The following is a 12,050-nucleotide window of genomic DNA, read 5'->3' as shown; positions in this document are numbered from 1 at the left end:
TAATATGTGACCATTTGTTTCTGGCTTCTTTCACTTAGCACAGTATTTTTGAGGTTCATCCAAGTGGTAGCATGTATCAATACTTCTTTCCTTTTATGGCTAAATCATATTCCATTGGCTGTACATCCCACAGTTTGTTTATCCATTCATCCACTGATGGAGACTGGGTTGTTTCCACCTTTTGGCTATGATGAATAATGCTGCTACAAACATTCGTGTGCAAGTGTCGGTATAGACAAGTATTTTCACTTCTCTTAGGCATGTTATCCAGGAGTGGAATTGCTGGATCACATGGTAATTCTATGTTTAACGTTTGAGGAACTGCTAAACTGTTTACCATAGTGGCTGCACCATTTTACATTCTCACCAGCAATGCGTGGGGGTTACTTCTCCACATCCTAACCAACGGTTGTTAGTTTCTTTTTTGTTGCCCCATTAGTCATCCTAGGGGGTATGAAATGGTATCTCATTGTGACTTTAATTTGCATTTTTTAAATAACCAATGATATTGAACAGCTTTTCATGTGCTTGTTGTCCATTTACGTATCTTCTTTGAAGAAACGTCTGTTCCTTTCCTTTTAATTGGGCTGCTTATCTTCTTACTGTTGAGTTGTGAAAGTTCTTTACATAATGTGGAAGTTAAACCCAAATCAGATATATGATTTGCAAATATTTTCTCCCATTCTGTAGGCTGCCTTTTCACATTTTTGACAATATCCTTTGATGCACACGCTTTTGGGTTTTTTTTTTTTAGGAAGATTAGCCCTCAGCTAACTGCTGCCAATCCTCTTTTCGCTGAGGAAGACTGGCCCTGAGCTAACATCCCTACCCATCTTCCTCTACTTTCTATGTGAGACACCTACCACACCATGGCATGCCAAGCGGTGCTGTGTCCGCACCCGGGATCTGAACCGGCAAACCCTGGGCCGCCAAAGGGGAACATGCGCACTTAACCGCTGCACCACTGGGCCAGCCCCGATGCACGTTTTTTATTTTGGTGAGCTCCAATTTATTTTTTCTTTTGTTGCTTGTGCTTTTGGTGTCAAATCTAGGAATCTGTCACCAAATCCAATGTCATGAAGATTTACCTGTTATCTTCTAGCAGTTTTACAGTTTTAGCTCTTACGTTTAGATTGTCGATCTATTTTGACTTAATGAAGGATGTATGGAGTGATGCAGGGGGTCCAACTTCATTCTTCTGCATGTTGTTATCCAGTTGTCCCAACACCATTTGTTGAAGAGACTATTTTTTTCCCCGTAAATGGTCTTCACACTCTTGTCAAAACTCAATTGGCCATATATGCAAGGGCTTATTTCCGGATTCTCAATTCTATTCTACTTGTCTACCTTTATGCCACTTTTGGTTACTGAAGCTTTGCACTAAGTTCTGAAATCAGAAAGTGTGACGCAGCCAACTTTGTTTTGTCAAGATTGTTTTTGCTATTCGGAGCCCCTTCATGTGAACTTGAAGATCAGTTTCTCCATTTCTGCCAAAAAAACAAAAACAAAAACAATTGGCATTTTGATAGAGATTGCATTCAATCTACAGATCACTTTGGGGAACATTATCATCTTAATAGTAGATCTCCCAATCTATCAACATGAGACGTCTTTCCATTTATCTAGGATGTTTGTAGTTTTCAGTGTTTAAATCTTTCACCTACTTGGTTAAACTGATTCCTGGGTATTTTATTCTTTTGGATGCTATGGAGGTTTAAAATTTCCTCGTTTGTTGCTGGTGTATAGAAATACAACTGATTAGTGTGTGATCTTCTACCCTGCAACTTTGCTGAATTCATTTCTCAGCTCTAGTAGCTCCTATGGATTATTCAGGATTTGCTATACATAGGACCATATTTGTGAAGTTTGACTTCTTCCTGATTTAGATGCCTTTTACCTTTTCTCGCCTAATTGCTCTGGGTAGAATTTCCAGTACAATGTTGCACAGTAGTGGTCAAAGTGGTACCCTTGTCTTGTTCCCCATCTTAAGGACAGTTTTTAGCCTTTCACTATTGAGAATGTTAGCTGTGGATTTTTCATAAATCCCTTTATCATGTTCAGAAAGTTCCCTTCTACTCCTAATTTGCTGAATATTTTTATCATGAAAGGGTGTTGGCATTTTGTCAAATGCTTTTCCTCTATCTATTGAGATGATCATGTGGCTTTTTTCTTCTGTTCTATTAACGTGGTATATTCCATTGCTCTTACGCTGAGCCAGCTTTACAGTCCTGGAGAACACCCTCATTGCACACTACTAGTCTAATTTCATTAAAGCTTCCTTTGCATTTAAAATTGTCTTCCCCTCAGGTAGTAACTTAAGAACAGCGTCCGCCTCTTATTTCTGCACCCTTGAAACTTGATGTACTAAGTACTAGAGCACTGCTCAGTGACAGCACAGACTCTGGGTGGACAGTCATGACAATCCCACAGCTCAAAAGTTCAATTAGCTTATATGTATGTGTGTGACACTGGGAGAAAGTCACACCAAAATTGTCCCTCTCCCAGTGGGATTGGTTCTCATTTTTAGTATTTGTTTCATACTGTATTGTACAAAAATGAACATGATAATCTAAAGTTCATTTAAGAAGCTATCTAGACGTGTGCTTTCCAAAGAGGATACACCAATTCACAACCCCCACCCAAAAGTGTGTTTATTTCGCAAACCAATGTTTGCCAGTTTGATAGGTGAAAATGTCCCATTATAGTTCAGTTTTGTAATTCTCTTGGTATATAAGGTTATGAATCTCTGCAAATGTGTGCTAAAATATTTTATAAGGGAAGCAGCTAAGATCAGGGCTAATTTTTTCAAGGCAACCTTTTTCAATTCTGTTAAGCATCCAATTTATCAAAGACTTCCAAAAATAAACAGACACACCAGGTACATTTATAATATTCTCTTAAGAGTTTATTATAAACTGGTTTCACAGGCCACAAGGAAATAAAAGGACTATGTACAGCCTTACGGGAAACAGGCAGGGAGCTGAGGAGGGCCAAGATGAGTCTAGGGCCTTGGTGGGCGCATTCCCGGGGGAGGGGGGCCTGTAAGGGAAACCAGATAATCCCGTGAGACTCGGCGAACAACGGCATAACAAACAAACAGGTCTGTGGTAACGTGGCCCTGGGGTATCGGGCCCACGCCTCTGTGGAGCTACTTCCATAACTCTGTGGCCAAGGGTCAAAGAAGGCCTGAAGTAAGAGTAAGAAGTTTAGTCAGTGCCTGATCTGCAACTCAAATCCCCAGCCCCGCCCCAGCCTCCCACACCCCGCAGTCACCAAACGATCAGAGGGATGTACAGGGCATATGTGCTAAGTGGGGACTTCTCTGGGGGCCAAGTGGGTTCCTATGCTTTTAAACCCATAACAGAAAACCTGAACTAGAGACACAGGGGTCACCCAGTGTGGCTGTGGGTTATCTTAGAAGCCGCTAGGGCTTGGTGGGAAGAACACTGGTGTGGAAGTCAGGACACTGAGCTCTCTCTGGGCCTGTTTCCTTAACTATAAAATAAAAGGGCTAATCTATGTCAGCATTCCTCAAACTGGAGTTAAATAGATATTCATAATAAATAGCATAGCAAAGACCAGATGCCCCTCTTAATCACTAGATACTATCAAACCAAAGGGCCACAGACAATCCATGACCTCTGTTGGGGACCCTCAGAATGCATCACTTCGCAGTGCCCTGAGAACAATGCCTTGGACGCTGAGAATACCCTCGGTACGGGGCTGTTCTAACTGCTCTAAGAGGGAAGTAAGGTCAATTTAAGAAATGCTTGTTCCCTCTTTCCTGTCTGGACAAAGCTGTCCTCTAATAGTTTATTTCCATAGGCTTAAGGCCTGAAAGCCCAGAGACTATGGTCAAAATCCAATTTTCCCTCCATCTCCCATCCCAAGATGGCTCTAACGAAGTCAAAACCACTGCTGCAGCCACTTACCTCGCATCCCAGGGGGAGGGGGCCGCATCCCCGGAGGGGGCATGCCCATTGGAGTTCCTCGCCCAGGGGGGATCCCCATTGGGGGACCCATAGGGGGCCTCATACCAGGAGGTGGGCCCATCATGCCTGCAAGAGAAAAGTCCCAAGAATAGAGCTCAAGCATCTATCTTGAAAAGGAAGCAGGAAACATATCAAGTTCTGAGACAGATGGACCATGCCACCCTCCCAGTCTTTCCTGGAAAACTGGGACTTGAGCCAAAGAGGTGGAGCTCCCAATGGCTCTTGTCCAGCTAGTTCCCTGGTCAGTCAGCCAGGCCGGATCTCAGAGTAATCCTGCTTAATTACACAAACTCATCATCAGTTTCAGTCAAGGTTATGTCTCATCACAAATCCAGCTCAGGCATCTTCTATCAATTAGCAATGGTCTCCTCAGGGGCTCCTCACCTGGAGGGGGTGCACCTCGGCCCATAGGTGGGGGAGGACCCCCACGGCCGGGTGGATACTGGGTTGGGGCCCCTGCAATACTGGCTGTGGCAGCAGCTGCAGCGGCTGCAACAGTGCCTCTTCCTTGTGGGGTCATCACCTAAGAGTACACAGGAAAGGAGTTAGACAGAATACAGTACAATGCAGTATCCCACTCTCCTGCCCAACTTGCTTAAGAAATAGTAGATGCCAAATCCCCTAAGCTACAACTCAAGGCATCAGATTTCCTGTCTAAAACCATCTGTCAGAGAACATCAAGCTCGAATGCCCAATTCCCACCTTCTAGGCCTGAGTTAAGGATGCCCAATTCAAGTTAGAGAAGGTACCTGCATTTTCAAACATGACTGATAACAGGCTGGGAGAGAGTACATTTCAAATGTTGTCATGGAAATATTTTGCTCCAATACAGTTGGCTAAAATACCTTTTATGCATCTCGTTAACAGCATCAACATAATTTACAATGGGAAGTTTTCCTTTTCGCTTGATTCTGAGACCACATACAAAGCACAGTGAAAACTGATAGCGTGACAGTCATAGGTTGGTCATTCTGGGCTCTTCCCAAACTGAGGACCCTCATGCTATCCTTTATTTTAACCACCAGAAGGTGGTGCCTTTCTCCAACTCCTCACCTGTTGGGATGGCCCACCAACCCCACGGACTGGCCCAGCAAGTCCTGCAGGAGCCTGGGGCATGGGAACACCAGCTGGGATTCCTCTGCCAGCAGCTCTGCCGATCCCTGGGCCCCCAGCAGCTCCAGCAAGTGGCACTCGGGCAATGCCAGTCTGAAAAATAAAGAAACATGCTCAAATGTTTCTGGCCTATAGGATCAAAAGTACACTTTGGAATACCATTGCCAAGAGTGCCCTTCAGATTTACAATGCATGAAAATAGCTTATAAACACTACCCACCCATATGTGTTAACACCAATCCTCCATCATCCAAGATTATGTGCCTAGCTGTCACCTCTACAGCAGGATAGAAAAAGAGTAAGTCAAGAGAATCACATCACAACTCAACCTGTATGCACTCCTGTGAAAATTAAGCCAACAAAGGGCTAGGGCTCCATTCAGAAAGGGGCAGTAAACAAGAGCCCTTGACCTGGCATTAGAGACACGAGGTCCAGTCCTAGCTGATTCTCACCTGGTGGGTGACAATGGGCAAGTAATCCCATGACTAGGACTGTTTCCTCACCTGCAGATGATGGAGTTATGACAAAACTGACTGTGGTCATGAAGGTTTACAATGGGCTACATCAGAGTAGCAAATTCTACTGGAAATAGATACTAAGAGTTATGAATATGTACACATGCTTTGACCCCAAAAATATGGTAAGATCCCGTGCAGACATTTTATAAATGGAAAAAACTTCAACGTAAGAGTCCACAAAAGGGAAATGATTAGGATAAACTATTCTGTACTCACTTGAGAATATCTTTAAGTCATTAACATGACTTAAAAAGTATACAGCAACTGGAAAAATGTTCACAACGTTAAGTGAAAAGGCGGAACAAAAATGTGTTAAGTACCAAATAACAGACACATATGTGGATAAAAATAAAAACAAGGTAAGAGGATTAGTCCTTTGATGAACCATGTCTTAAAATGAAAAAGAGAAAAATTTGGTTAGGTTCTCTAGAGTCTCTCTGATTTCTAAATGTACGTTGGTGTTTATGGAAGGAACATCTGGGATCAACTGCCAGTTTCATCACTTCCTAGTATGATACCTTGGCCAAGTTACTAGACACCAGTTTGTTTTATCTATAAAGTGGCAATAATTTATTGCAAAAGATTGTTACAGGGGCCAGCCCTGTGGCCAACTGGTTAAGTTCACACACTCCACTTCAGCAGCCTGGGGTTCACCAGTTCAGATCCTGGGCACAGACCTACACATTGCTCATCAAGCCCTGCTGTGGCAGCAGCCCACACAGAAGAACTAGGATGTCTTATAACTAGGATATACAAGTACGCACTGGGGCTTTGGGCAGAAAAAAAAAAGAGGAAGATTGGCAACAGATGTTAGCTGAGAACCAATCTTCCTCACCGAAAAGCATACCTTTAAAAAAAATTTAAAAAAAAAAAAGACTGTTACAAGGATTAAATAAAATACTGAAATGCTTGGCACACAGAAGATGCTCAATAAATGTTAACTATTATTCTATAACTGTATAAAATAGAGATTTTTGTTTGGAGTTACAACTTTTTATGGTCCAGCTTGATTGTCATCATAGTAAGAACTGATCCAAATGGCCTTAGCTACCTCTTCTCCCGACTTACTATGCACATCAACTAAGGAAAGGGGAGGGCTTTAAAGTTCGGAACCTCCAAATTCTAGTTCTCTATCTCCACTTCTTACTTGCAGGGTAACCTCTTTAAGATTCTGTTTATTATCTGCAAAAGGGGGACAAAAATCAGAGGGTCGCTGCGAGTACTGCAATGGGATGCAGAGAACCTAACACAGAGCCTGGCTCATGGCAGGGCCCCCCTTCCACAAGGTTTTCTGGCCTAGCAGTGGCACTCTGCTCTGACTTACATCTTTGGGAGGAGGTCCCTCTACTGTCATTGAAACCAGGTTCTCCCCTCGAAGTAGCACCAGACCAAGGACTCGCTTCTCTTCTCTTTCTGCTTGTTTTGAGTTCTTTGGCCTAAAGATAGGTTTAGAAGAAACAAAAAAGCAAGCATTAGAAAATGGGTAAAGTTCATGTTCACCTGCCTAGGGGCCCTCCAAGATTTGTTTCACACTGTGTGTCCTGACAAATGGTACATCAACTTTCCCTAAGACAGCTCCTCTGCACAGTCTTCACAGGCTGAATTCGTAATCCTTCAGGTGGTGCTCTCCCATGCCAAGAGGACGACAATGCACCGACCAAGAGACAGGACAAGAGTCAAGAAAGCCCAGCCCTGGCTCACACGTTATTCTGTAGCCATCATGAAGGCCTTTCCTCAGTCAACTCTTCTTTGCCATTACCCTGTTCCCTCCCTTCAGCTTAAGGCCTCGCCAGTGTTAGGAGGCAGCTAAACAATTCCTCGAGTGAAATGAACTCCACTCACCCCACTGACAGGTGGTATCCATCTAGTACCAATTCACCCCACAGGCCTAGGATCCCATCCCTACCTCACATCAAAAATAGAAGCCATAAAGAAAAAAGAGTTAACTCCACTGAAATTACACCTCTGTCCTCAAAGCACAAAAACAGAAACCTCCAAACAGCAACAACCAGAAAGGGATGAACAAAATACAAACATAAACTGGAAAAAATAACCGCAACAAAACAGGGGAAAGGAAGAGAAAGCCAAAGCCAATACCCTAAAAATAAAGGAGAAACAAAGTACCCTGATTTAAAAAAATAACTTACAGGTTTCATTTTAATGATATTTTATGTTAAATCAACAGTAGTTTTCTATGGGTGGACATTTTTCCTTTTTTTCGCTTATCTATATTTTCCTACTTTTTAATAAAAGCATGTACTGCCCTTTCATGATTAAAAAAAAACCTTCTGGGTATTTTAATTTTTTCTCATATACTGTTATCTATTTTTTTAAATTTTTCTAATAAACATTCTTTAATTAGAATAGTTAGTTTCATTTAAAAGAACAGAAGAGAACCACTTGGAATAGTTCTCCACTGATCCGTTGGACCCTCTCCAATGTGTACCTGGCACTCAGCCATCTCTACCCACATTTTCTGTCCTGTACTTCCTCACCTCGTGCAACAAAGAAAACAATAGCCTCAAAGGGATTCACAGCCACTGACTACATAATAAAGAAACTGCATGTGGCAAGAGAGTTGGATGATCATGGAAGTCACATATCCTCTTTAGGCCTCAAGATGCCTTGAATGTAAAATAGGATGAAAAGCTAGACCACATCTTTTAATGGGTTAGAAGCTTAAGATCTGTGAGTCCTAAGGGAGTTATCCAATAACTTATGGGATTGTAAGAAAGTAGAAAATATCTCCAATTATTTGTATAAATCCCAACAAAAATCAATGGCCCCAAACCCACAAGGGGAGCTGAGCACTTACCCTGAAGAGGGTCAGAGGCTTCTTAAAGCAGTTTCAGACCAGGCTGCATTGGGAGAGCCCTTTAGGCTACAGCTTTACAAATAGGCAATGAGGCCAGAAAATCAAGCTCTCCCCCCTTACACACCTGTGGGGAGAACAGGAGAGCCCTTTACCCCAGTACCCAGGGGCACAAAGTCAGAGAAACAAAAAGCCTAGCAGCCCTCCTGACAACCTGTACTCCAGGGCTAGAGAGCAACGCTGCCTGAGCTAAGCAAGACTTCACAGTGGCCAATGTCCCCATTTAAATCTGCCCTCTAAAACAGGAGAGCAAGCCGAGAGGACCCAGCTAGCTACATCACCACCTGTCACTCAATCCACCCACCCAATCCACTCCCACAACCTATGTCCACCCCCCACAGCCCACTCCTCACTTGATCTTCCTGAATTCATCACAGTCACAGAGGATCAAATTCATATGTTTGTCAAAAGCCTTGAAGGTGCCAATGAAGATGCGGCCGTCTTGCAGGATGCACCTCATCCTGTAGTCGATGTGCTGCAGCATCTTGCTGCTCTTGCCCACAGTCTGCAAGGAGAAATCAGAAGGAATGAGACTCAGCTCTTTCGGCCCACACACCCCTGGTCCTTCCTAATAACGTCTGCTGTGAACTTCTTTTCTACATCTGTCTTTCCCAATAGATTCTCACCTCTGTCTTCCAGCCACAGCCCTTTCCTGGGCAATTCTCCCATGTCACCCTGTTTTCGGTCCTGACCTCTGTTATTCCCCCTTCCCTTAAAGTCATCTTTCTCATATTACAATTGCCTTTGTCTGTGTTGTGACAGTTTCAGGGGTGAGAAGGCAGGGTGTCTCCAAACTAGTCAAACCCACTCGTATCAGAGATTAGCCACCTGCCGTTGTGCAGATGCTGGGTGTGACTCCGGTGCTGTGGAACACCCACAACCTATTAAAAAGACCGAGTAAAAGAGCTGGAACAGGACCGGCACTAAAAATCCAATCAGTGAGAAGCTGTTAGCAGAAAGGAGCCAGCCAGCTTGGAAGTGAGAATGGAATCCCCAAACCAAGAATCTGTTAGTACGCCTTCAAGACTACCTTTGGGAGAGGAAAACTTTCTGGTGGTCAGGGTGCTAATCAGTTTGAACACATAATGGTCTTTAAGAACATAAAACTTCTCATACTTCTTAATTAACCCAACCTTTTCTGCTTTACAGCCTGGCTTCCAGTGTAGCTTTGCTTTGCTGAAGTAGAGAGACGATACAGACATCACAACGCGAGCTGTCAAGAGCCCTGGACAGTTATAGTCCTCTCTAGAAATAAATGACCCAGCATTTGACCTGTGTATCAGCCTCCCACCAGTCTGACTGCTGTGGGCCAGTCATAACTCATCCAAGTGCCTTCCATGTACCAGGCACTGTGCCTGCTGTTCATCTCTGTGAGCTTGGACAAGAACAGGTTTTCTGGACCCACAAATGTGAGGATCAGAACCTTGACTGCTGCCACCCTGGAGACCCAGGTTATGTGGCTCAGCCTCCCTTAGATGACCACTTTAACCGGCTTGTAATCACAGCTTCTAACCACACAGATCTAAACCTTTATGGCAACATTTATTGGTCCATCTCCCTTGTGACAGCTAACTCTCACTAGGTGCTCACTGTGTCAGGCACTGTGATAAGCGTTATACATCTCATTTATTCCTCAAAATCAGATCCATTATTATTCCTATTTTACAGACAGGCCACTGAGGCTGGGAGTTGAGCAGTTTGCCCTGCCTCACAGCCAGGAAGCTGCGTTGTAATCTAGCCAGCCTGAATCCAGAGCCTACTCTTCTTCTACTGATTCCCCAACAATATCCTACCAGGTTTCCCTGCCTACAGTTGACCCAGTACCTAACAGACCCAGAACAGGGTGATCTTCCCAAACACAACTTAGTTCATGTCACGTTGCTGGTTAACATCCTTCGACGGCATGCCCCATCACCAACAGTCTCAAATAGCATTTAAAGCCTTTAGGAACCAGGCTCCTGCCAATTCCTCCCATCTCCTCTTCCACCTCTTCCTCCCCTGCCCGCTCCGGGAGCTTCCAACAGCGCTCCCCTTCCTGCTTCGCCCCTGCACTCCTGCGGATCTCTACTATTCCCTCCCACTCCCACCGGGAAAACGCCGGACGATCTTTTGTGACTGCTCAGGAATCCTCTACTCCAGAAGGCATTCTCACCCCGCCCCGCCGTTACTTCGACTTAATGCTGAACTACCACTCCGAATTACATCATCCGTGTCCCCAACTCGAAAGTGAACTCAGTGAAGGCAGGAACATTTCACTGCGTAGCCCTAGGGCCTAAAGTCAGACACACTCCAACACACATCGCTGTGAACAAACGAGCCGAACTCTTCCTCCAAACTTTCTCATTCACCCCCCGTTCCTCCTCCCCATCTACTAAACCCAAGAAGACGCTGAGTCGGGGCCACAAGCCCTTCCAACTCCTTCCGCACCTCCTCCTCGGCCCTCCCCCTGCACCAGTCTCAGCCTCTCGCCGGGTCCTCCCCAGTCTCCCGCGCTCCAGCGCCTGCTCCCAAACCGCGGACACACATCGACTCTGCAAAAGTTTTCTCAGTGCCTCCAGGACTGCAAGCACTGCGGCTCCAGCGGCGAGGAGCCGCGCTTCCACCCTCGCCCCCACCTAGCGACCCCGGCCGCGGCCCCTCAGTTCCTGCCTTCCCCTCCCCCACCCCGCCGAACGGCCAAGGTCCGGCTCTTCCCAACCGGGACCGAGCGGCCGCGGCCCGGGCCTTCACCGCCATGAGCGGCCAACCCACGGCCTGCTCCCCGACCAGTCGCGGTCCCCACTCCACAAAAGACTCGGAAGCTCCCGCGCGGCCGGCCTGCGCCTCCTTACCATGGTGGCGGTTCTGATGGCTCCGATTCCCGCCGGATTCGCCTCCACAGAGGCCTAACCGCCTGCCAGTAGCAGCTTCCCGCCGCCGCTACCGGAAACGCGGCTGCCGGTAAAACCTGGTCGGGTGGAAAGCTGCTTCCGGTCCCGGCTCCCCGCTCTTGAGTTCCGGCCAAAACGCGGAGCTGGAGCCCAAGGCGGGGCGGGGCTTGGGACGACGCTAACGTCTAACTGAACTCCGAGAGGCTCGGACGCCTTCCTAGTTTCAGTCCTTACACGAGCTGCTCTTCCTCACCCTCGTCCCCCGCGCCCCGGCCCACTACTCTCGGTCCTCTCATCTCCCACTCTCCCCGGGCTCTCTCCTGTACAGCCACTCCCCTGCCTTTCCGTGAACTTGCTCGCGTGCTCCTGCCTCAGTGCCTTTGCATTTGCTTGCCTCTGCCTGGAATGCTAGTCGTCCAGGTATGTGCACGGCTCATGCCCTCACCTTCAAGACCGGAGCGCAAATAACATTTTCACCCTGAGGACTTCCCTGGCCATCCTGTTTAAAACTGCAACCTTCCCACCAATCTCTGCTTTTTCTCCTTAACATCGATCCCTAACGTACTACAGATTTTTGCTCATTACTTTATAATCCCTCCCCATTAGAATGGAAGTTCCCAGACTATGGATTTTCGTTTGTGTATCCTTCATTGCTATAGTGTCTAGAACACTGCTTAGCACAAAC

At 45.8% G+C, this 12,050-nt stretch overlaps 1 protein-coding gene across 2 annotated transcripts; it reads right to left on the bottom strand.

Moving 5' to 3' along the window:
• Positions 1-2,879: 2,879 nt before the first annotated feature.
• On the bottom strand, positions 2,880-11,480 carry SNRPB (small nuclear ribonucleoprotein polypeptides B and B1). Of its 2 annotated transcripts, none has more exons than XM_046680049.1 (7): positions 11,327-11,480; positions 8,849-9,000; positions 6,948-7,059; positions 5,046-5,198; positions 4,377-4,515; positions 3,933-4,058; positions 2,880-3,186 (listed from the first exon to the last, which is right to left on the bottom strand). In XM_046680049.1, exons 1-7 carry the CDS (start codon positions 11,327-11,329, stop codon positions 3,176-3,178), a joined length of 696 nt encoding a protein of 231 aa, XP_046536005.1. In that variant the 5' UTR covers positions 11,330-11,480; the 3' UTR covers positions 2,880-3,175. The 2 variants fall into 2 exon arrangements, with proteins under 2 accessions (XP_046536005.1, XP_046536004.1); XM_046680048.1 differs by having other exon boundaries at positions 2,880-3,039.
• Positions 11,481-12,050: the final 570 nt, after the last annotated feature.

Source organism: Equus quagga, chromosome 12, assembly GCF_021613505.1.
Source record: "Equus quagga isolate Etosha38 chromosome 12, UCLA_HA_Equagga_1.0, whole genome shotgun sequence".
Classification (NCBI taxonomy): Eukaryota; Metazoa; Chordata; class Mammalia; order Perissodactyla; family Equidae; genus Equus; species Equus quagga.
The sequence above is the reverse complement of the archived record's forward strand: the minus strand, read 5'-3'. Positions and strand labels throughout refer to the sequence as shown.